At 32.2% G+C, this 20,041-nt stretch overlaps 6 protein-coding genes and 1 non-coding gene across 7 annotated transcripts; 3 read left to right on the top strand and 4 right to left on the bottom strand.

Annotated features, from left to right (window-relative positions):
* Nucleotides 1-786: 786 nt before the first annotated feature.
* PHYBLDRAFT_71578 (hypothetical protein) lies at nt 787-2,401 on the bottom strand (the record flags this gene model as incomplete). The annotated part of the gene is made up of 7 exons (XM_018442506.1): nt 787-957; nt 1,012-1,224; nt 1,280-1,307; nt 1,587-1,639; nt 1,706-1,939; nt 1,993-2,272; nt 2,319-2,401. The coding sequence occupies 7 exons, from the start codon at nt 2,399-2,401 to the stop codon at nt 787-789; spliced, it is 1,062 nt and encodes a 353-aa protein (XP_018291131.1).
* A 3,288-nt stretch (nt 2,402-5,689) lies between these two features.
* PHYBLDRAFT_169345 (hypothetical protein) lies at nt 5,690-7,099 on the bottom strand (the record flags this gene model as incomplete). The annotated part of the gene is made up of 4 exons (XM_018436056.1): nt 5,690-5,935; nt 6,086-6,599; nt 6,648-6,698; nt 6,846-7,099. 4 exons carry the CDS (start codon nt 7,097-7,099, stop codon nt 5,690-5,692), a joined length of 1,065 nt encoding a protein of 354 aa, XP_018291130.1.
* Nucleotides 7,100-7,301: 202 nt separating this feature from the next.
* PHYBLDRAFT_71580 (hypothetical protein) lies at nt 7,302-8,738 on the bottom strand (the record flags this gene model as incomplete). The annotated part of the gene is made up of 5 exons (XM_018442507.1): nt 7,302-7,542; nt 7,593-7,690; nt 7,712-8,091; nt 8,148-8,375; nt 8,450-8,738. 5 exons carry the CDS (start codon nt 8,736-8,738, stop codon nt 7,302-7,304), a joined length of 1,236 nt encoding a protein of 411 aa, XP_018291129.1.
* A 403-nt stretch (nt 8,739-9,141) lies between these two features.
* Nucleotides 9,142-10,097, top strand: PHYBLDRAFT_169343 (hypothetical protein; the record flags this gene model as incomplete). Its single annotated transcript, XM_018436055.1, has 4 exons — nt 9,142-9,293; nt 9,354-9,506; nt 9,626-9,630; nt 9,991-10,097. The coding sequence occupies 4 exons, from the start codon at nt 9,142-9,144 to the stop codon at nt 10,095-10,097; spliced, it is 417 nt and encodes a 138-aa protein (XP_018291128.1).
* A 648-nt stretch (nt 10,098-10,745) lies between these two features.
* On the top strand, nt 10,746-12,914 carry PHYBLDRAFT_169342 (hypothetical protein; the record flags this gene model as incomplete). The annotated part of the gene is made up of 4 exons (XM_018436054.1): nt 10,746-10,878; nt 10,977-11,639; nt 11,768-12,040; nt 12,070-12,914. The coding sequence occupies 4 exons, from the start codon at nt 10,746-10,748 to the stop codon at nt 12,912-12,914; spliced, it is 1,914 nt and encodes a 637-aa protein (XP_018291127.1).
* A 2,018-nt stretch (nt 12,915-14,932) lies between these two features.
* PHYBLDRAFT_t146 lies at nt 14,933-15,005 on the bottom strand. Its single transcript has one exon. It is a non-coding gene; the product is annotated as a tRNA-Met (tRNA).
* A 2,833-nt stretch (nt 15,006-17,838) lies between these two features.
* Nucleotides 17,839-18,981, top strand: PHYBLDRAFT_71582 (Homeodomain-like DNA binding domain-containing transcription factor; the record flags this gene model as incomplete). The annotated part of the gene is made up of 3 exons (XM_018442508.1): nt 17,839-18,266; nt 18,510-18,535; nt 18,761-18,981. The coding sequence occupies 3 exons, from the start codon at nt 17,839-17,841 to the stop codon at nt 18,979-18,981; spliced, it is 675 nt and encodes a 224-aa protein (XP_018291126.1).
* Nucleotides 18,982-20,041: the final 1,060 nt, after the last annotated feature.

Here is a 20,041-nt window from a genome sequence, read left to right as displayed (position 1 = left end):
AAATAAAACATTATCTTTATTCTTCTGAAAAACTACTCTTGTGATATCTTCCAGCCACTTCAAAGGCAACATTCAATCCCAATATATCATACTTATTTTATTCCCCAATCAGAAAAGAAAGTCACAAATTAAAAGATTCTTTGATTTTGATTTTTTTATAAAGACAATTTTAAAAAAAAATAACAATTAAAAATAAAATAAAAAAAGATAGTAGTTGATAATATATAATTGATAATTGATAATAAAAAATAATAATAAAAAAAATTATGTTTGTCGAGGTGGACAGGATTGAGAGGGGGAGTCATGTTCTTTCAGATTGTTGTATGCAAACTTCAACGTATCTAAGAACTGGCTCATGTCTTCTGGGATTCCCTTGTACTTGACTATCTTGCTGTCAAGTTCAACAGAGTATAATTGATGATACTTCATGATATCAGCTTCTATCTCGTCAGAAAGAAGGGAAGTGTCAACTACTGCTTTAGTATCAGTATTAGATACATGAAAAGCAGAGGAGGAGGAGGAAAGACTTTGGTGCAAAGAGTAGGGAATGTCTAGAATACGATTGATGAGAAAGATATGCTTGCAAAGCTTGGAAGTATCAGGGCAAGTGCAGTTTTGCAGAAAATCATTCTGTAGCTCAATATTGTATAAAATAAGATTAACTGTGAATGATCTGCAAGTGAATGCAGTATTACTTAATTTCTCAACTATTTTCATAGCAGTACTTCTATCTAGCATATACACATTTTGTCTTTTTTGCTCTTCTTGGCGTATAAGGCGTACTGATTAGAATTCATATAATGTCTTGACATTCTCTTGTCTGTAGTCAAGAGTCAACACTTTGGCCAGAAGATAAATAAGTTTATCTGCTTGAAGAAATCTTGCACGTCCAAGATAGAAAGTCTTCAGCTGATTGTAATAAGACTCTATCAAATTATTGGTGTGAAAAGTTGCAGCCTATTGTTTATATTACATATTAAAAATGAGCTAATAATCAATAAAGTTTCATACCAATCTCCATGTTTTGCACCATAATTCTTTTTTCCGCACCCACATTCTGTTAAAGAACAAAATAAAGTTCTCATATTCCCCAAATTTCACAAGAAATTCATTATACAGTGTATTATAGGCAACAGAAGTTGTTGCATGCATCATATTACTCAATACAGCATAAACACTATTACAAGCTATGTTCAAAGCATGTGTTGAGTTTTGCACTTTAATCTATATTATACTGTTATATGAGATATACACAATTTTAAATAAATATGCTACTTACATGCTTCTTTACATTAACTTCCCATGCTCTTTTAATATGCCAATGACATCACAGGATATTAACACTATTGCCAAAGACTTCTTCAATTGCACCGATTTCGATGGGGCTGTAGTCAATTATTATTCTTTTCATCTTTAATGTAAAGGTATTCTTTACCAATGTTAACTATTGACTTAAGGTTGAGGTATATTCATGATCAGTTATAAAGAAGCAGACAGGCAATCCCTTATTGGTGATAGGATTTCGCACACCAATTGTAAACAGAAAGCAATCTTCAGGTCTTTTATCAGCTACAGTATTGAATTACTTGCTTGTTTTGTGTGTTGAGTCAATGCACCACTCTTCCAAATTCTCCAGAAACTAATACAATAATAAGATGTATAAATAGGTGTATAGAATAAAATATAAATAATACATGTTATTTACTTCTTTCTGCCACTCAGAAACCCACAAAACAAGGAAGAGGCCGTTCTTATGAACTGTGAAAAGAGTAGTATTTTCACTTTCGTTCAACTCTTGAACCCACAGTTTGACACTTTTATAATGATCCACATGTTTTCTTGAGAGTTTCATCATTCGAGCATTGATAACATTTCTTACATATTGATAATCAATGAGAAGAGAAGAAGGGAAAGAAGATCTATCACCAGCTTGTTCAAGCTATGTAATTTTAAATAAGCAAGGTCTCTCAAAATATACTATATAATATTTACTTCAAGAAGTCTGTCTTCACTCATTCTAAGCATGTTTTTGATGGATTTCCAATCCATGTTTTGGCTGACAAGCCCTTCTACCCATTGTTTTAATTCATCTGGCAATCTTGACAAACTGATCTCTTCAATCTTAAACGGATTATGGTTTGGGTACTGCCAGTTGTATTTGATACAAACAGTACCATCAGTTATGATATGCTTATAGATACTAGCAGGACAACCAATCTTGATGGACTTGGTTGTTCTGACGCGTTTCTGAGCAGGCTGAGAAGTTTTTTCACTTGTGGTTTTTCAGCATGATCACACAAGTAAACTACTGTCTTTACTTTGAGAGGATTTTCAAGAGGCTTCCCAACGAAGACCATGTTCTTCTCATGACTATAAGATTAATGGTAAACCCAATTGGCATGTTTTTTAGCTATATCATTTAATCAATTTGTAAATTCATTTTCAAATGAAAGGTCAAAGGAGTCGACAGCTTTTATATAATCTGGAATCATGTGATTGTCATAATTAGCAGCAATATTAAAGGTTGCCATTTTGAGATTCGGTAAAAAAAGGTGTGTTTAAAAAAAATATTAAGGGGTAAGCGCGTAATAAAAGTTTGCCCAAATGAAACAAATGAAAATAAATGTGTGACTTGCTTTTCTGATTGGGGAATTACTGTCACTGGCTCATAGATATGTCGGGGAAGATTTTTCAGCCAATAGAACTACTCAAATATAAAGAGCTTATAACTCTGGGCTTATAGCTTTTCTGTCAAGTCTCGATCTGGTATTTCTTTTCTGGCACTTGTAACTAAGTTGCAGAATCAATACCACTGGGGATTGTCAAGTTTTAAGAATAGTTTTTCCAATAAAAATAAAGATGCTTTTTATTAATTATATTTCTTGACTATTTATACAAAATGATGTTTGATTTCTGGCTAAAAGAAGAGCTATAATAATATGTTTTAGATGCTTGTTGTCCAGTAATATCTTCTACAAGTATATTCATCATCTTAAACATCTAAAACATATACAAAAGATCAATCGGCAATGTCAAGATCTTTTATTCTAAAAAGTCAACCATTACTGGTTGCTTGCAATTCCCGATTTTGGACACCGATGTCAACTCTGACATTTCTATGCGCTCATATCAAATATACACACTTGTAGATTCTCCAGCAAATACAATTTGTGGGATTTCAGATTGTTTTTGCATCTAATCCAATCAATTGCTCCAAATATGGTAGATCTATATCTTTTTAGATACTTTAAATTCTATTATAATTGGTTCAACAAACTTAATGTTTTATAGCAAAATATTTTTATTTTTTGACTTTATTAATAGTAAAAATAATAAAATAAAGCTCTTCTTTAATCTTCTCATATCTATAACATTGCCTTTAACAAAGGGTACTAAAAAATAGTAGACTAATGATAAAATAAGTATGTAAAGAAGAAGACTATAATAATTTTAAGTTAAATAAAATATAGTAAAAGTCTAATTTAAATTATAAGATCAAGGTCTTTATAAGCTACTAGATATTGCTTTGGCCAGAAATAAAAAAGGGAGTTTCGTTCAACATTGCAAGAGCTATAGCTATATATCATTCTATTTATAAAATATGTGTATATGTGCTTATCTTGTAAGGCTTTGATAAAAGGTTTTGTGTTATAGGGTCTTGTTATAGATTTCTTGCTTAATATTGTTATCACCCAAAAGCTATAAGTTATTGGTTAGTACTTTGTAAAGCCTCAAAGACTTGTCAACAATAGCAATAGTGAGAAGAAATAAAAAGAAAAAGACTTTACAAAATAAAAAACAATTTTGCATTAAAAAAATATCAGTAGGGATGACTGTTTCTGATATAAGCTCAGATCCAATGTACAAAGTTCATAGGGCTTTTTTGACCCTCTAGTTGATTTTTCTTTAATCAAGCAAGTAGTTCTCTTTATTCAGAAATCAAGATGGTTTCCTGGGTTGACGACAAGACTTTCATTTTTAAAATATTTCTCTAGAGTCAAAATAGAATAGAGATATTCTAAACTTGGTAAGTGCTAGATGGTGTTCAAAAATCTGCCATATCTTTCCAAAATAAGGCAGCTTGTTTCAAATACTCATAGATTTTTTTCTACAGTGTAGGTTTGTCGGATATTATTTTGATGAATTTGTAAAATCTGAAGATAGTTAACCGCAATATAATGGCTATTTCTTTAATTAAATATAAATAATAGCTACTGCAGATAATGCACAGTATTAGTTTAGAGAACTATATAAGACAATTCAATTCATATTATTAAAAAATATCTTTTATCCTCTCTTTGATTTTATGTATACTCCTTGATCCCCAGTAGATTTGACCTTTTGACTTTATTATAGTAAAAGGAAGACCAACCCAGATCGGAAACAACAGATTGGTTTTTTTTTGTTTCTGATCTAGACTCTCTTCCAATTCACTGTCAACATAGCTAAATTAGTCATGCTTTTGTCAGAGTCGACATCATAGATAGAAATCCTTAAGTGAGATATCTAATCAGTTATTTCTTTTAACATATGCTCTCAATGTTATACCAATTGGTTCCCTCTTTTGTTAACTAAGGCATATTATATCATCTTCTATAAATGTAAAACCAATATGTCTTGGGTAAAATAATTAGATTAGATAGTTTCACTTTTAAGATATCTATATAAATATTTCAAGATTTATATCAATAAAAAGTATTCAATTCTCTATATTCCTATCTGTTCCTATTTATTCATAACGTTCTAGCTGGTGATGATCTACTATCAAAGCTTATACAAGTTAAAATAATAGAAAGATACACCCAGTTGAGACTTGACACTTTAATAACACAGAAGTATAGCAAATAAGAGAGATAATAAAAAATGTTTCTTATTATTTTGATTTGAGTTATATATTTTTTGAAATTGTTGTCAGCAATATGTGACTACTAGTGAAAGATACACATTATAAATAAGTTCAGATAGAGATCTTTAAAAAAAATAGTTTCTCTTCTAAATAAAAACTTGTATATCTATACAGTGACTGACTGGAAGAATAGTTTGTTAGAAGTTATTCCTTAAAGATTCTTGCTAGACTCTTCCTTAATATCAGACAGTATATCACATGTAGAGAAGTTCTGCCAACAATAAAATAATTATTCATTTTCGATTATACTTAAGTAGTGTCTAGTAATATTACTAGACACAATGTGAATGTAGTCAAAGATAAATCATTATTTCAGAAAGTGTATAAGATAGCTTAAATCAAAATAATAAGAATCATCTTTTATTCTCTCTCTTATTTCACTATAGAAAATAATATGCAAGAATTTCCAAAAAAAAACTGCACATCTGCAAAATCTTTGCACATATTTAAAACTCCTGTTAGCCTTTCTAAATTTAGAGCAATTTAAACCCTTTTTAGAAGCTCTGTGCTGGTAATTATAATTTTTTTGGTTGTTTAACTCAGACAGCCGTTTTAAATGAGAAAAGAAAGAGGACTGCCGTTTTTTGTTTGCAAGTTTGATCAAAGTCAAAAACACAGCCAATCAATAAGATATATCATAAATTCGGTTTTTCTGACATTGAAAATTTTTAAATCAAATGGTAATAGCAACAGATTTTGCTATTGTTTTGGGTAATTTCTTTAAAGAAATTAAATGTTTATATATGTATTAAAAGAATAGGGAAAAAAACAAAGAAAAAAAACCTATTGGTTGTATTTTGGCGAAGGCCAGATAATGTGCCAAATGGTCTCGTCGTTTGGGTTATGGACGAGGCCAGCGATCCCCTTGATAGACTTCACATCCACCACCTTCACCACACCAGGTGCCAGGCTATCCCACGCAGGAAAAAGATCCTGGTTCACGCGTTGAACATCAGAAAAACAGTCGATGGTCGCAAAGAGTCTGGTCACTCTGTTGACAGTTTGGGAGAAGAATTTAAGAATAAATCCCTATCTTTCAAAAATATAAATGAGTTATGATTAATAAAATTTAACAATGTAGAATACAACTAGTGCTACTTACTCCCTGGCATCGTCGAGCACAGCAAGATTGTTTGCTCAACCATGCCTGTTGTCAACAGAGGACCGGACTCTATAGACCACCAAGTCTTTCCACATCTTGTTGGCGCAAACCACTTCATCGTTTTCCTCAAAGGAAACAATGCCTTCTCTTGCCCAGAAAGGCACCAAACTGCGGATCAAGTCCTGGCACTCTATGCCAATGGCGGCAGCCAACTCAGCCAGAGAGCTTCCAGTTGGCCTGGACCAAAGTTGAGGACCAGCAACATCGTTACTTGCAACTTCGAAGTTGCTGGTCCTTCTGTCATTTGTGACACAAATGACAGGTTGGCAACCAAGACAGTGATTGATTTCTGCCTTTCTGAGCAAGAGATTCTCCATGTTCTTTCCTGGTTTCTTTCTCGACTTGATTGCCACGCTGTAGACACCAATTGTCCTTTTGATTGGCCTACAACTGTATGCCTGAAGAGGGCCCATCTCCCACATCATATAGTCAAAATGAACCAGCATATGCTGGTTTATCACAAAAACTGTAGGCTTCAGCCTCTTTTCTTTGATCTCACAATGGAGGGAGGCATGCCAGTGACCAATGGCCCTATAAAGATGATTGAAACACTGATCAGCATATATCCGATTGACTTACTCCTCTGCTTCTTGGATATTGGCAGCAGTGATCCTCCACTGCTGGGCAATTCTGCATGCAGTAACAAGTTTCATTACTGCTGCTTTTGTACAATCAAAAACGAAATGATCGATGACAATTGTTGGAACAACAAACAAGAGGAAGTCTATCCAATCAACAGTCTTCCTCTTGCCGTTTGATTCCTTCAAGGGTCTTCACATTCCCATGAAATCGGCTGGTATATTGGCCCTGGATGCGCAAATTGCTATGTTGATATCTTCCAGACTGACATCCAGGGCAAATGGGTATCTGTGGTGTTTCAACCGGTCTTGCAAGTGAATGCCATGTGCATTTCTTCTACTGTTATTGATTGTGGGGCAGAATTTTCCTCCAAGTGCAACGTAGAGCTGCTGGCCTGTACCATGACCTAGAAGGTGCATCTCATCCAGTCCGAAGAAAGCAGTACTGGTCATTGTGGGCAAGTCCTTGAAGATGTTGGGCCCTTTGATGCCATACATCTAAAACGGTATCAATATTTATTTTGTTTAACAGTTTACAACTTACGCCTCCAATGGACTGGTACAAACTCTCTTCTGTTCTCAACAGTGACAGTCCGTCTCTTTCCACAATACAAGTCGTGCTTGAATCTCTTGCACCATATGAGATGCAAGCTCTTTATCCGTGATGGGCATTGTGATGTGCCAGGTTCATCAAGTCAGAGATGGCTGGAGTATTTTCAGTCGCCATGACAAGATGAACCTTGGAAATCACCAGTCCAGAATCAGTCTGAAACTGCAGGTCATTTGCCCCCAAGTTTCTCAGGTCATCGAGAACTGGCTCCAAAAACGAAGCAATATCTTTTGGATGGTTAGGTCCTGGTATGATAGCCAACTGCATCATGTTACCTGTCTTGTATCTAAGTAGTTCGTATTAGTAACTTTATCTAAATTAATTTTTTTTAAATACCTTTCTTTAAGATAGATATTCAGATTAATAACATAAATAACAGAGGATGACATTTTGGCATTTTTAAATGGGTTGAACTGGTCAACAAACATGGACACCTAAATGTCATCCTGACCAACCACTCCACAATCAAGTAACCATCCAACTACGTCTCCATCGAAGATGTCTTCACATATATCTTCACGTCTGCCAGCCAAACACCTTGTACCATAGGTCATCTTGGCCCATTCCTCAGGGTGGGCGAGTTTGAACCACAGTTGCTCTAAGAGAGACACGATCTGAAAGGTCTGTGCAGGCTTTACAGTCACTTTCTCCACTTTGTATCTGTCCTCACCGCAATGAGGACATGTCTCATCCTTGTCAATGAAGTCTCCTTCTTCTACTGTTGAGAACCAGCAGCATCCATTTATGCACATATCGTATGCAATGGACTTCACTGGGTACTCCTCCTTCAACAAGGTATTTACCCTGTAGTATGACAGAAGTGAATCCACTTTAGCTAAAATGGTGGTAAGTGCATGTGATATAAAAAGAGTATACTAATTATAAACTTACTGAATCTAAGTTCTGCCATGTACTTGTTGACAATTTTTATGCATTTATCATAGTCTTCATGAGAGATGTTGTTCTCAAAAAACATGGAAAACAATTCCAGACTGACAGCCTGTGCACGACTGTTGGACACGTGTGTGGGAACAAAATGTTCATAATCAGTGACATGGTCTACTGGAGCATTGTACACTCTGTAAGGGTTACGGACACGCAAATATCCATAGTCATTGTCTGATATATTTAGGGTTTTACAGTTAGATACAATTATATTTAATACTAATGTTTTTTAGTTGTTTATTTCTTACCAGATATATAGTCGATGTTTTCATTGATTTCCTTAACAGACTTGACTTGAACATCATTGGTGTCCATACTCTCTGCTTCATTGTGATTGCTATTGCTTGCAGCCAAGAACTTGTCAAAGTCCATAGGGGCAGTAGTAGCAACCTTGTTCCTGTTGTTGGATTTTTCACAGGCTTGGGCAATAATACAGTCTTCAATCCGATTTGAGCATTTAACAAAAAACGAATCATCAAGCATATAACCACTTGTTCTGGTCTCAGAGGCATTGTTAAGTAAATCTTTGATATTCATTTTGGTTTATGTTTGTATGTTAAAAGAAGTAGGGGTGTAAGGTTGCGAAAAATGTTTACGAGATGAGAATATTTTTGTATTATATTGGCACATTGGTAGTGAAAATAACAAGTGCGCTAATTGTCTTAAAAATGTTTTTCAAAGGGATTTTGATTGTTTGTTTTTAAATTAATTTTTACTCATTTTTCTTCAAGTCACTTCGCCCCTTTCATTTTATTCTCCAAGTATATTTTTTACCATAGCAACACACAAAATTACACAAATACTTGAATGTCTGGCATACTTAGAAGATTCTAATGCTTCACTAAGAACTAAAGTTGCTTTATTGGAAGATAGGCTCGAATTCTTAACCAACAATTGCGAGACAGAACTAGCTCTGTCAACTAGAGACAATGCTCAGACTATGATGATGTTATGGCCTGCAACTGGGAACTGTGACATCAAACGCCCTTCACCCCATGGGAAGCCAGAAGGTTGGAATCAGTCAACAAAATGCTTCAAGGGGGTGTTGGCCGCACACTTTACTGGAGGCAACCTCGACAATGCTGAATTGATGTATAAGTCAGTGGGCAAGCTTGCTTGAGAGCTAGTCCACTACTCATTTTCCAAGTATAGTGGCAGAAATATTGCTATACCATCATGGGTTAGTCTGGCAGATGACCAAAAGACAATAATGAGCAGCAGCCTCGAAGAGAATGCAGCCCTGAAAAACATTGCTCTTCACAGATTCAAAAATTCTTGGGGAGCATTGCTCATACTCTCTCACAAGTAGAGAACTGCCAAATATCATGGAAGATCTTATTAACAAGTAAGGTACTTATAAAGTCATTTATATGTTTAATCACAACTAATAAAAATCAACTGTTTTGTTTTGTTTTGTTTATTAGAGTAGGTAATACTAACTTTTATATTTTTAATCTATAGAAACCTAATAAAAATATCATTTTAAAAAATAACTTTATGAAATACAATATAATTTGTTTATTGCCTTGTGTACTTCTTCTATTATTTTGTAAGTTTTTTTTTGTGGTTGTTTTTTGTAGTTTTTTTTTGTAGGTTTTTTGTATTTTTTTTTAAAAAAAAAATATTTCAGGGACCAAAAATAAAAAATAAAAATAAAAACAAATTTGCCCATGACGTATTACATATTTTTGACCAATGAGTGAATAGATAAATTTACTCAAACAAGATCTAGCTCATCTTAATATATGTATTTTACTGGCTGGAGAGAGTTGTACAATACTAAATAAAGTTCAAAGTCCTGGTATTCCACGGATCCGATTTGCTAAGAGATGTAGCACCAACAGAGTTATGCTTGATTTTTATTGGTCCATTGAGAATGTGCAGTTTTGCACATAATCACTCGAAATGTGCACTACGGAATTATAAATTGTGTCATTTCCTACAGTGTTTACTATACTTCTGTGTTACTAAAGCTTGACCAATTTGTTTATGTTTACAGTGATTATGGTAATACAGACACTCAGATGTTAGATTTATTGCATATAAAAACATATTCATATTGGGATAGTGTAGTAGCTATTATCTTGTCAGCATAATATATATATAAATGATGAAATAATCAGGCCAATAATTATTACAGTTAGTACTGTAGATAATATCTTAGATTGTTAAGATAATTATATCATACTGCCAGGTAAACTATGTCAGAGTAATACAGAGCTAATTTAGTAGGAAGTTCTAAAGCTTTAATATAAAAGAGAAAAGAATAGCTAAGAGCTAAAGAAGTACAATTTATAACTTGATGTCATAATTGTAACACCAACACTAGTTAAGTAGTAAATAGACTCTAATAATCAAATATAGTAAAGGAAGAAAGTTTTAAGAAACTAAGATGTAATGACAAGAGCAGATTGTATTTTCTTATAAAAAGAGATCTTTTTTATTTATGAATAAAGGATAACTTATATACAGTCTCAAAGTATTTCTATATGTCTCTATTATCAAATTTATTATTTTTCTATTGTTTCATACCTGAAATACCACATGGCATATCCAGAAAAAATGGCGCAAATGTCATCACATCCTGATTTAACTGAAAGTCAACAGTTGAATCTCAACCAAAGCACCAAGTGGAAGGAAAATCCCATGTTCCAAACCCTAATTATTACATCTGAAGGTTTGGATTATTGAGTAGGTAGTGTTGTTGAAGTACAAGGGTAATCAAATTTGTTCCTCTTGAAGAAGTTTTATATAAAAAATGGATCACATATGCAGGTGCCTTCCAAGTATATAGTGGTCATGGTACTATGCAAAGTTATTTTGAGAATGCTTACTTCTGGTCGTGTGGTGAATCTACAAATTTTGCTGTCTCCCTCCTTAAGTATACTATTGAAGTCAATAAGATTCTGTCTATTGTTAAAAAAAACAGCAATCTTTTTCTCAGATATAATTTATCTGTTTCTTCCTACCTTTCTGAGATTGTTTATGATACTCTTGTTGGTATCCAGTCTCAACTGTGGCTCAACACATTCTTTGTTGAAAGATTTAAGATAAGACTTCCCAGAGGTGGGTTAATGAAAATGGTTATTTGCTTACTGAATTCGTATTCTGACGACACTTCTGAGAACTCTTCAAAGCAATACAACAAGTATAACAGCTATCTCACGCACTTTGCCGTGATGCCTCTTGAGGTGAGAAATAATCAAGAGAATGCAATGTTCATTTCCACCTCAAATCATATGTTGAATGCTGTTGAGATGCTGCCCCCAATTGTTGATGATTTTGTGAAATTGGAGAAAGGAATTGTGATATACTCCAATGATTATGATGAAGATTTTCTGATTGTTGCTTCTCTGTTGTTGTTTATGGGTGATAATCCTTGGCAATTGCAACTTGCTATGCACAGTGGAACATTGGGAAAGCATTTCTGCAGGAAATGTTATTGAGAAGTACCCCAAAGCACTCAAAAAGACAACACATCAGAAATATCTTATCTTTCAGTTGATCATAATAGAGCTGAAAAAGAACAAAGGAAATCCTACATGCTTTTGCTGCTGCAAATACAGATTCAGAATTATATAAGCATGGGTGTGACCTAAACTATAGTAAGAACAGCAGCAATGAATTTCTCAGACTTGAAGCATTTGATGCAACAAAATATATGCCCATTGAAATTCTTCACATCATCCCGCTTGGCTTATCACAGTATCTGGTCACTTGCCTCCTTAAGTTCTCAAGAATGTCAACAGCAGAAATGGCAAGGCTTGAGTCAGCCATGAGTTCTTACAGAGTCTGCAAGAGTTATAGCAGAAGATTCAGAAATCAGCTTTGTCATAATGGTTTGTTTGTTGGGCGCGACTACAAACAGCTGATGCAAGTTCTCTCAAATGTTATGATAGAGCTTTTTCTGGAAATAGCAAATTCGAACTTCTCACTAAGACTCTCCATGTAGTTGCTAAATTGTCATCTTTATTGTACATGCGTGGAATAAGTAAAGACTTTGATTATTACATTGTCCTGATAAAACATACTGTTAATGAAGTGACAAATCCACTTCTTGCATTGGACATACATATTGAAAAGAGTAACTATACCAAGCAGGATCTAATCTTCAAGCCCAAAGTTTACCTTCTCTATCATATAGCCAAAGACATTGTTTGTTTCGGATCAGTTCTTCAATACAAGACAGAGAACAGCAAACAATTTAATAAGTTCATCTGTGAGCATCTTTTCCAAACTAATATACAATCAACTTCTCGAGATGTTGCTCTCAGATTTGGAAAACAGTTCATTTGCTGTTATTTGTGTAATAATGGATATTACAATGCAATGATGAACATGAATGGAACAAGTCAGCAAGTGAGATGCACTGCTGGAAAATATGTACAGGAACTATATGCATCTTCTGAATTTAGAAGGCACTTCTTTAGATCACAGCCTAATACTGACAATTTCAGTTTGCTGACACCCACTTTGTGCAATACACTTTTAGGTGTTTTTCAAGCAAATGGTCAAATCTTTTTTGGTCAGGTCAAAACAATTTCCATGCAAGACATTATAAATAATTTTGTTAAAAAACAATATATGCAAAAGTATCAAATGATATCTAGCAATAGTATTGAATGCATATATATTCCTCCTGTAATAACTGCTAATATGCATAACATTGTTGTTGTTCCTTTTGGCTATCTCCTGGAGATTCGTAAAGAATAAGTTGAAGTTGTCTAAGCTATAGACATTCACTTGCAACATGGCAACAATAGCAGAGAAGAACTGCTTAACGTTAAGAAGTTTGGTATGTTTTGGTGAATATTAATGAATATTGCCAAAATTGCATACTAAACAAAATAACTTAACAAAAAAAATGAATTTTTTCCAATGGGTTTTGACTAATAAAACTTTTCTTTTTCAGACCTTTTCATTTCTCCCCCTATTTTAAAATCCTGTATTATCTGAAATTAAAATAATTTTCTGAAAAAATACAGCTATTTCTTTTTTGTTACAATTATAGTCATTTTGTATAGCTACTTCTGAATTTAAACATGTTAAACTAAAGATTTACTCTCTAAGCCAATAAAATTATTTGACACTCTTGAAATTACTATAAGTGAAAAAAATCAGTGGGTATATATTCTTTTAGCCAGAAATCAAATATCATTTTATATAAATAGTCAAAAAATATAATTAATAAAAAGTATCTTTAATTCCTACCTAAAAACTATTCATAAACTTAACAATCTCTAGTGGTACTAATTCTGCAACTTAGTTACAAGTGCCAGAAAAAAAATACTAGATTGAGACTTGACAGTGAATTGGAAGACAGCCTAGATCAGGAACAACAAAAATAATGTTTGACAAGTATTAATTCTGATCAAGACTATCTTCTAATTCATTATAAATGCAGCCAAATTGGTCAAACTTTTATAACACAGAAGTAAGCGTTGTATCTAACATAATCTTAGATTTAAATTAAAAGTGCAGACACTCAATAAATACGTATATTGAGTTACTAACAACTAGTAAGGATACTAAAAGATATATCTTCCCTTATATAAGAAAACTACGTAAAGAACATACTAAGACAAATACTAAGACTCAAGTCAATAACACTAAAAACATAAGAACTAAATCATAGAAGATAATGGTAGAGAAACAGACATTACGTGATACCATCATATCATCACCAAGCTAAATACAATATCTATATAAATGCACAATACTAATAGCAATAGAACAGCATCTCCTTTCTGATTCTTTTACTTCTTCTAATAAAACAAAGTCTCACCATACTCTTGTCTACACTTATTTTATTTTATATCTTATTTTTATCTAATACATAACAGTAAGCAAACAAAAAAGAGAATAATAAAAATGATTTTTATTATTTTGATTTGGGTTATCTTATATACTTTTTGAAATGATTATTCAGCATTGACTATACTCAAGTAATGTCTAGTAATATTACAAACTGATGAATAGTCATTCCAATTCCTGCTTCTTTTGTAGAAACAAGTCACTAGAACTTGTATCACCAAAATTAAGCACAACACAAGAATATGTTGTTCCCGATCTGGGTTTGTCTTTCTTTTACTATAACAAAGTCAAAAGGTCAAACTCACTGGGGATCAAGAAGTATATATAAAATCAAAGAGAGGATAAAAGATATTTTTTATTGATAGGAATTGAATTGTCTTATATAGTTTTCTAAACTAATGTCGTTCCTGATCTGGGATGGTCTTCCTTTTACTATAGCAAAGTCAAAAGGTCAAACCCACTGGGGATCGGAGAGTATATGTAAAATCGAAGAGAGGATCAAAGGTCCTTTTTATTGATAGGAATTGAATTGTCTTATATAGTTTTCTAAACTAATACTGCGCATTATCCGCAGTAAACTATTATACTCTATTTAATTACAAGAGAAGTCCTTTTACTGCGGTTGATGCTCAGAAGATGTTACTGTGGTTAATCTTTACAAGACATTACTGAGGTTCGTTATCTATGAGGTATCTTTGACATACAGAACTGCTGCGGTCAATTATCCCGATTTCTCGGATTCATCAAAATAATGTCCGACACTAATACTGCACATTATCCGCAGTAGCTATTATATTATATTTAAATAAAAGAAGAGTCATTATACTGCAGTTAACCATCTTCAGAATTTACGGATTCATCAAAATAATGTCAGACAATCTGATGAATACATACACAAAACGCTACAAGCAAAAGCATGCTCCCTGCCAGGATCGAACTGGCGACCTTCAGATTATGAGACTAACGCGCTGCCAACTGCGCTAAGGAAGCACGGCTATACTATCAAAACTAATGCAAAGTAATTTGCCGTTGGTTAGTTTCTGGTGATAGACACCCGCTATAAGAAATGGCAGGTATTAAACTACTGACCTGGCAAAAATCGTTAAAAAGTGCCACCTGGCAACATTCTTCTGAGCCAATAGAGTTTCAGTATATAGCAATCAGTTTCACCTATTTAAGAAAATCAGATATGTTGAATAATGAGGTTCAGGTCTTATTTTAACCAATAACATTTGCAGATAGCTTTTTATTATTATAATGATTTTAATGTATATCTAGGGATCAGTATTCTTATTAGAGGGTTACAAACACTCAAATTTATTAAAAAAAATTCATTTTCATTTATTTTCACATTGAAAATATTGGGGTTAACAAAGTACAATATGCATACAAGTTGTAGAAGTTGTAGCAATATTTCTAACTAATTGAAAGATACTTTATATAAAGTAAGCCAAAAAACTATAACAGTAACTGAAAGACGTTTAATCTATACATAAATAAAAAGAAGAAAGAAAGAAAAAAATTAGTATTTGCATTCTGAAAGAATTTATTTTGAATAGAATACAATTGGTATTAAATGAGTATAAAATAATACAAATCTTTATATTTAATGATTTCTACACTTTACTCATACTTTCATTTTGGGCATTTATACCTTTAATAGCTTAGAAGATTCAAGCCTAATTATTATCAAAATGAAGTTTGATTAGTAATTTACCATTAAAATCTATTAACATTGATATATTTACCTCAATATTCATATATACATAGCAGCATTATTCTATAACAATATTATTTAGTATAAGAATTACTAAATGTACCATTGATTTTATGCTCTTGATTAAAGAAAAAGAAAAAATGTTAGTGTAGTTAAAAAGCACTTGTTGTTTACTTTTGAAAAGAGAAAAATCTAAGCCTTAGTACAATAACTGAATATCAGTATAAAAACATAATAAATTCTGCAAAGTCGTTTTTTACTACTTGGATTGCATTGATTGCATTGATTGCATTGATTCCATTTATAAATGTTTATACGTCACAGCATGCCTTATAAAAGTGTTTTATTTTCTTAAAAAAGGGCAGCATAATATTCAATTATCAATGGTTTCACCAGACCAATAATAAGAATTATGAGTTCTTAACTTTTAATATAGCTTTAAGAGTCTTCTGTAATAAACTTTTATTTCAATATCAGTATTTATATGCCTAATTAAGCTGCAAACAACCTAAACATGGTAAAACCTATAGGAGATTAAAAAAGTTGCCAGGTTTGCCAGGTTTTTTAAGAAAATCTAGCAATTTTTTTCTTATAGTGACTGGATGGTGGGTTCCTTTGGTGATTTGATCTGATGGTGAGCCATGACGGGTGGTACCGGACTTGTGGGTGTTAATGTTGATAGTGAGTCAACCAAGTGACGTGCCTTGAGGGACAAGAGTGGTCCCTCAGATTTCTTGGGAAATCTTGTTTCTGATACCCCTTATACTCAAACCTCTAATTTTATTCCATCCCTTAAATAATTAAAATACCCATCTATATTGTCACTTCAGAAATGTCTGTTATCCACTAAAAGTTATATTTCTTTCCCCTAATTTTATACACTTCTTTATTGTCAATATTTATTTACAATATTTTTTATTATATTTTCATTAGATTTCATTATTATACTATTATTATATTTTTTACTTTACTTCACTATATCATTATTATATTATTATTTTATCTCTATTCTACCCCACTATATTTTTATTTTATCTTTATTCAATTACTATATTTTTATACTACAACAAATAGAGGCGGTTTTTTCAATTTGCGACTTCATTTATGATCTATAATAATCAAGAAATCACCAAAAATCCAAGTTGAAACAAGAAAATCTCTGTTTTTTGAAATGATTGATAAAAAGTGAATTGACTACCTAAAATTAGATCTCAGTAGAGAGAGACATTCATTTTAACTACAGATATTACATTTATAAAGAATATAGATTGCAATTGAGTACTATTAAAAGTCAGAAGTAAAAAGAGAAGAAAATATCTAAACTTTTATTACTTGAATAAAATCTGTTAAGATAATTTAAAGACACACTAAAAATTTAGAATAGATAACTTCATGTTGTCATTATAAAATTACTATATTGATATTTCATATCAAAGAGTAGCAATACATTTATACAAAATATATGATGCTAATGATAACTTGAAGATTTTTTTTTCATTCTTCTTTTTTTTCATAATAAACCCTGATGTTGGATTTTTTATTATTATTAATAATGCAGACAATAATGTAAATCATTTGCTTCAAGATATGCAAGATATACTTCTTGCTTTTCAGAGAGGCTATGAAGTACTTCAAAAGAAACAAACAATTTTATAACTGGAGATTGTCAAAATACTTAACAACATAAATGAATAAGCATGTTAGGAGAAAATTTTATGCTAAGATATAAGAAACATGAAAATAAAAAAAACATATAAACTAATATAAAACTATATAAATATCTTGTACCCTAATTCTAAGACCTATTCCTAGCATTAAAAGTATAATTTTGTAATAAAACTTTAGAATAATGAGTCTGAATCTTTGGTTTTAACTAAACAAGAAAAACAAAGAAACTATTAACATTTGTATATATCTTATCACTATTGATCTGAACGTTCTTTCTTCTTTACAAGCTATAGAATCAAATGCAAATTGGATATTCTTCTTTCAAGAAGACAAGGACTTGATGTACAGTGAGGGATAAAAAGAATTGTCTTTTTTTAAAATGCCGAAAACAGCAAATGTAATAGTCTCTCTTTTTCTTTTAAATTAACATTTTATGAAATGAACAATCAAACTGAATGTACAAAAAAGATTACTAAAATTTCTATCAATAGATATAAAAACATATATAATACAACTCATGCGATTATTGTTTATAAGAGTGTTAAGAATGATACTAGTCAGGTTGATATTACCAAAAAAGTAGGCATAAGCAAAGACATAGTAAAGTGTGTTCTTCAGAGCTACAAAAAAACTGGCTCACATATGGCTGTACCACGACCTGGCAGATCTTTAAAATTAAATGAGAGAGACAAAAGAGAAATTATGCTTCAGATTAATCATGATCCAACACAGCCAATGAGTACTATTGCTAGAACCTTGTCCACACCAGTTCCTGTAAAGACTTTGAGAAAGTTTTTTCACAAGGCTGGAATATACTCTCAAAAGATGATTCTGAAACCAAAGATTTTGGAAATCAATCATAAAAAGTGATTGCAATGCGCTAAGAAACATGTGGTATTTCAGGTACAAAACAATAGAAAAATAAAATATTTGATAATAGAGATGTATAGAAGTACTTTGAGACTGTATATAAGTTGTCTTTATTCATAAATAAAAAGTGTCCCTTTTTATAAGAAAACACAATTTGCTCTTGTTATTACGTCTTAGTTTCTTAAGGCTTTCTTCCTTTACTATATTTGGTTATTAGAGTGTATTTACTATTTAACTAGTGTCGGTGTTACAATTATGACATCAAGTCATAAATTGTACTTCTTTAGCTCTTAGCTATTCTTTTCTCTTTTATACTAAAGCTTTAGGACTTCCTACTAAATTAGCTCCATATTGATCTGACACAGTTTACCCAGTAATATGATATAATTATCTTAACAATCTTTAAGATATTATCTACAGTACTAACTGTAATAATTATTGGGCTGATTACTTAATCATTTATATATATTTTATACTAACAAGATGATAGCTACTACACTATCTCAATATGAATATGTTCTTATATGTGATAAATCCAACACCCGAGTGTCTGGATCACCACAAAACATCTGCACTGGAAAACAACAGATTGGAATTCCATCATCTGATCTGATGAGTCAAAGATCCAGCTCCACGGAAGTGATGGGCACTGGTGTTTTCTCAGGCCAAATGGCAAGGGCTTTAAGCCCAACTTCGTCTCATCAATTGTGAAGTTTGGAGGTGACTCTATTATGGTCTGAAAGTGCTTCTATAGAAAGGCTGTCCAAATTTTAGATGTTGTGCCTGGAAATATCAATTCCAAGAAGTACGTCACAACCTTGGAAAGAGCCTACCTCTCTTCTTTAAAGGCATTCAAAGAGAAAGATAGCTGGAGAAGATTTTGACTGCAAGAAGATAACACTAGCTGCTATGTGAGTGCGCTAACAAGATAATGAAAGAAAAAAACAAGGTGAAACTTTTGGGCAGCTGACCACCTCAAAGTCCAGACTTGAATCCAATTGAGCATCTCTGGACATATCTCAAGTTTAGAGTATGTATGAACAGATACAGCCCGTATAGCATTTATCATTTGAGACATGTCATAATAAGGGAATGAATGTTAATGCCCCAGAAGTATTTGCAGAGTTTGGTCCAAAGCATGAACAGAAGATGTCAAGCTGTAATAGATGCAAATGATCATAATACCAAATACTAAAATAAAGACTCTTCTATAAATTAATAAGAATAAGTACTTTCAACTTTAGTCTAATACTACGGTGGGATGAATGGCAGTTGGGCTGAAAGTAGGCACATAACTGCCATTTTTTTGGTTGAAACCCAATAAAATCTCTGCTGTTTGTTGTAAGATGGTAATGTCATTGGTAGCAATTTAAAAAAGTAACATAAAAACACTTTTTTTGTTGCTGTACAATATTTTCAATACTGTAAAAAATGTTTGTAAGTTGTAATGACTACTTTGAGTATGGAAATATATGTTTTATTGAATATCAAAGATGTCAACAATTATTAAGATTAATAATTTTTGGAATGTGTGAACGAAATGGTAACATAACTGCCATTTTTTTATTTTTAAACTATGTTCTTTTTTTAGATATTCTTTTTATCTTGATGAATTGGCAATTTGATTTTATTTAAATTGCGTAATGGCGTATAGAGCATATAGAGAATGGAGAGAAAAGCATAAAATGTATAGAGAATAGAAAAAAAACTGGAGTATATAAAGAAGAAAAGAAAGACGGGGCATATAGAGATTAAAAAAACATAAGAAATA

This window comes from Phycomyces blakesleeanus (genome assembly GCF_001638985.1).
Source record: "Phycomyces blakesleeanus NRRL 1555(-) unplaced genomic scaffold PHYBLscaffold_12, whole genome shotgun sequence".
In the NCBI taxonomy this organism is placed as follows: domain Eukaryota; kingdom Fungi; phylum Mucoromycota; class Mucoromycetes; order Mucorales; family Phycomycetaceae; genus Phycomyces; species Phycomyces blakesleeanus.
The sequence above is the reverse complement of the archived record's forward strand: the minus strand, read 5'-3'. Positions and strand labels throughout refer to the sequence as shown.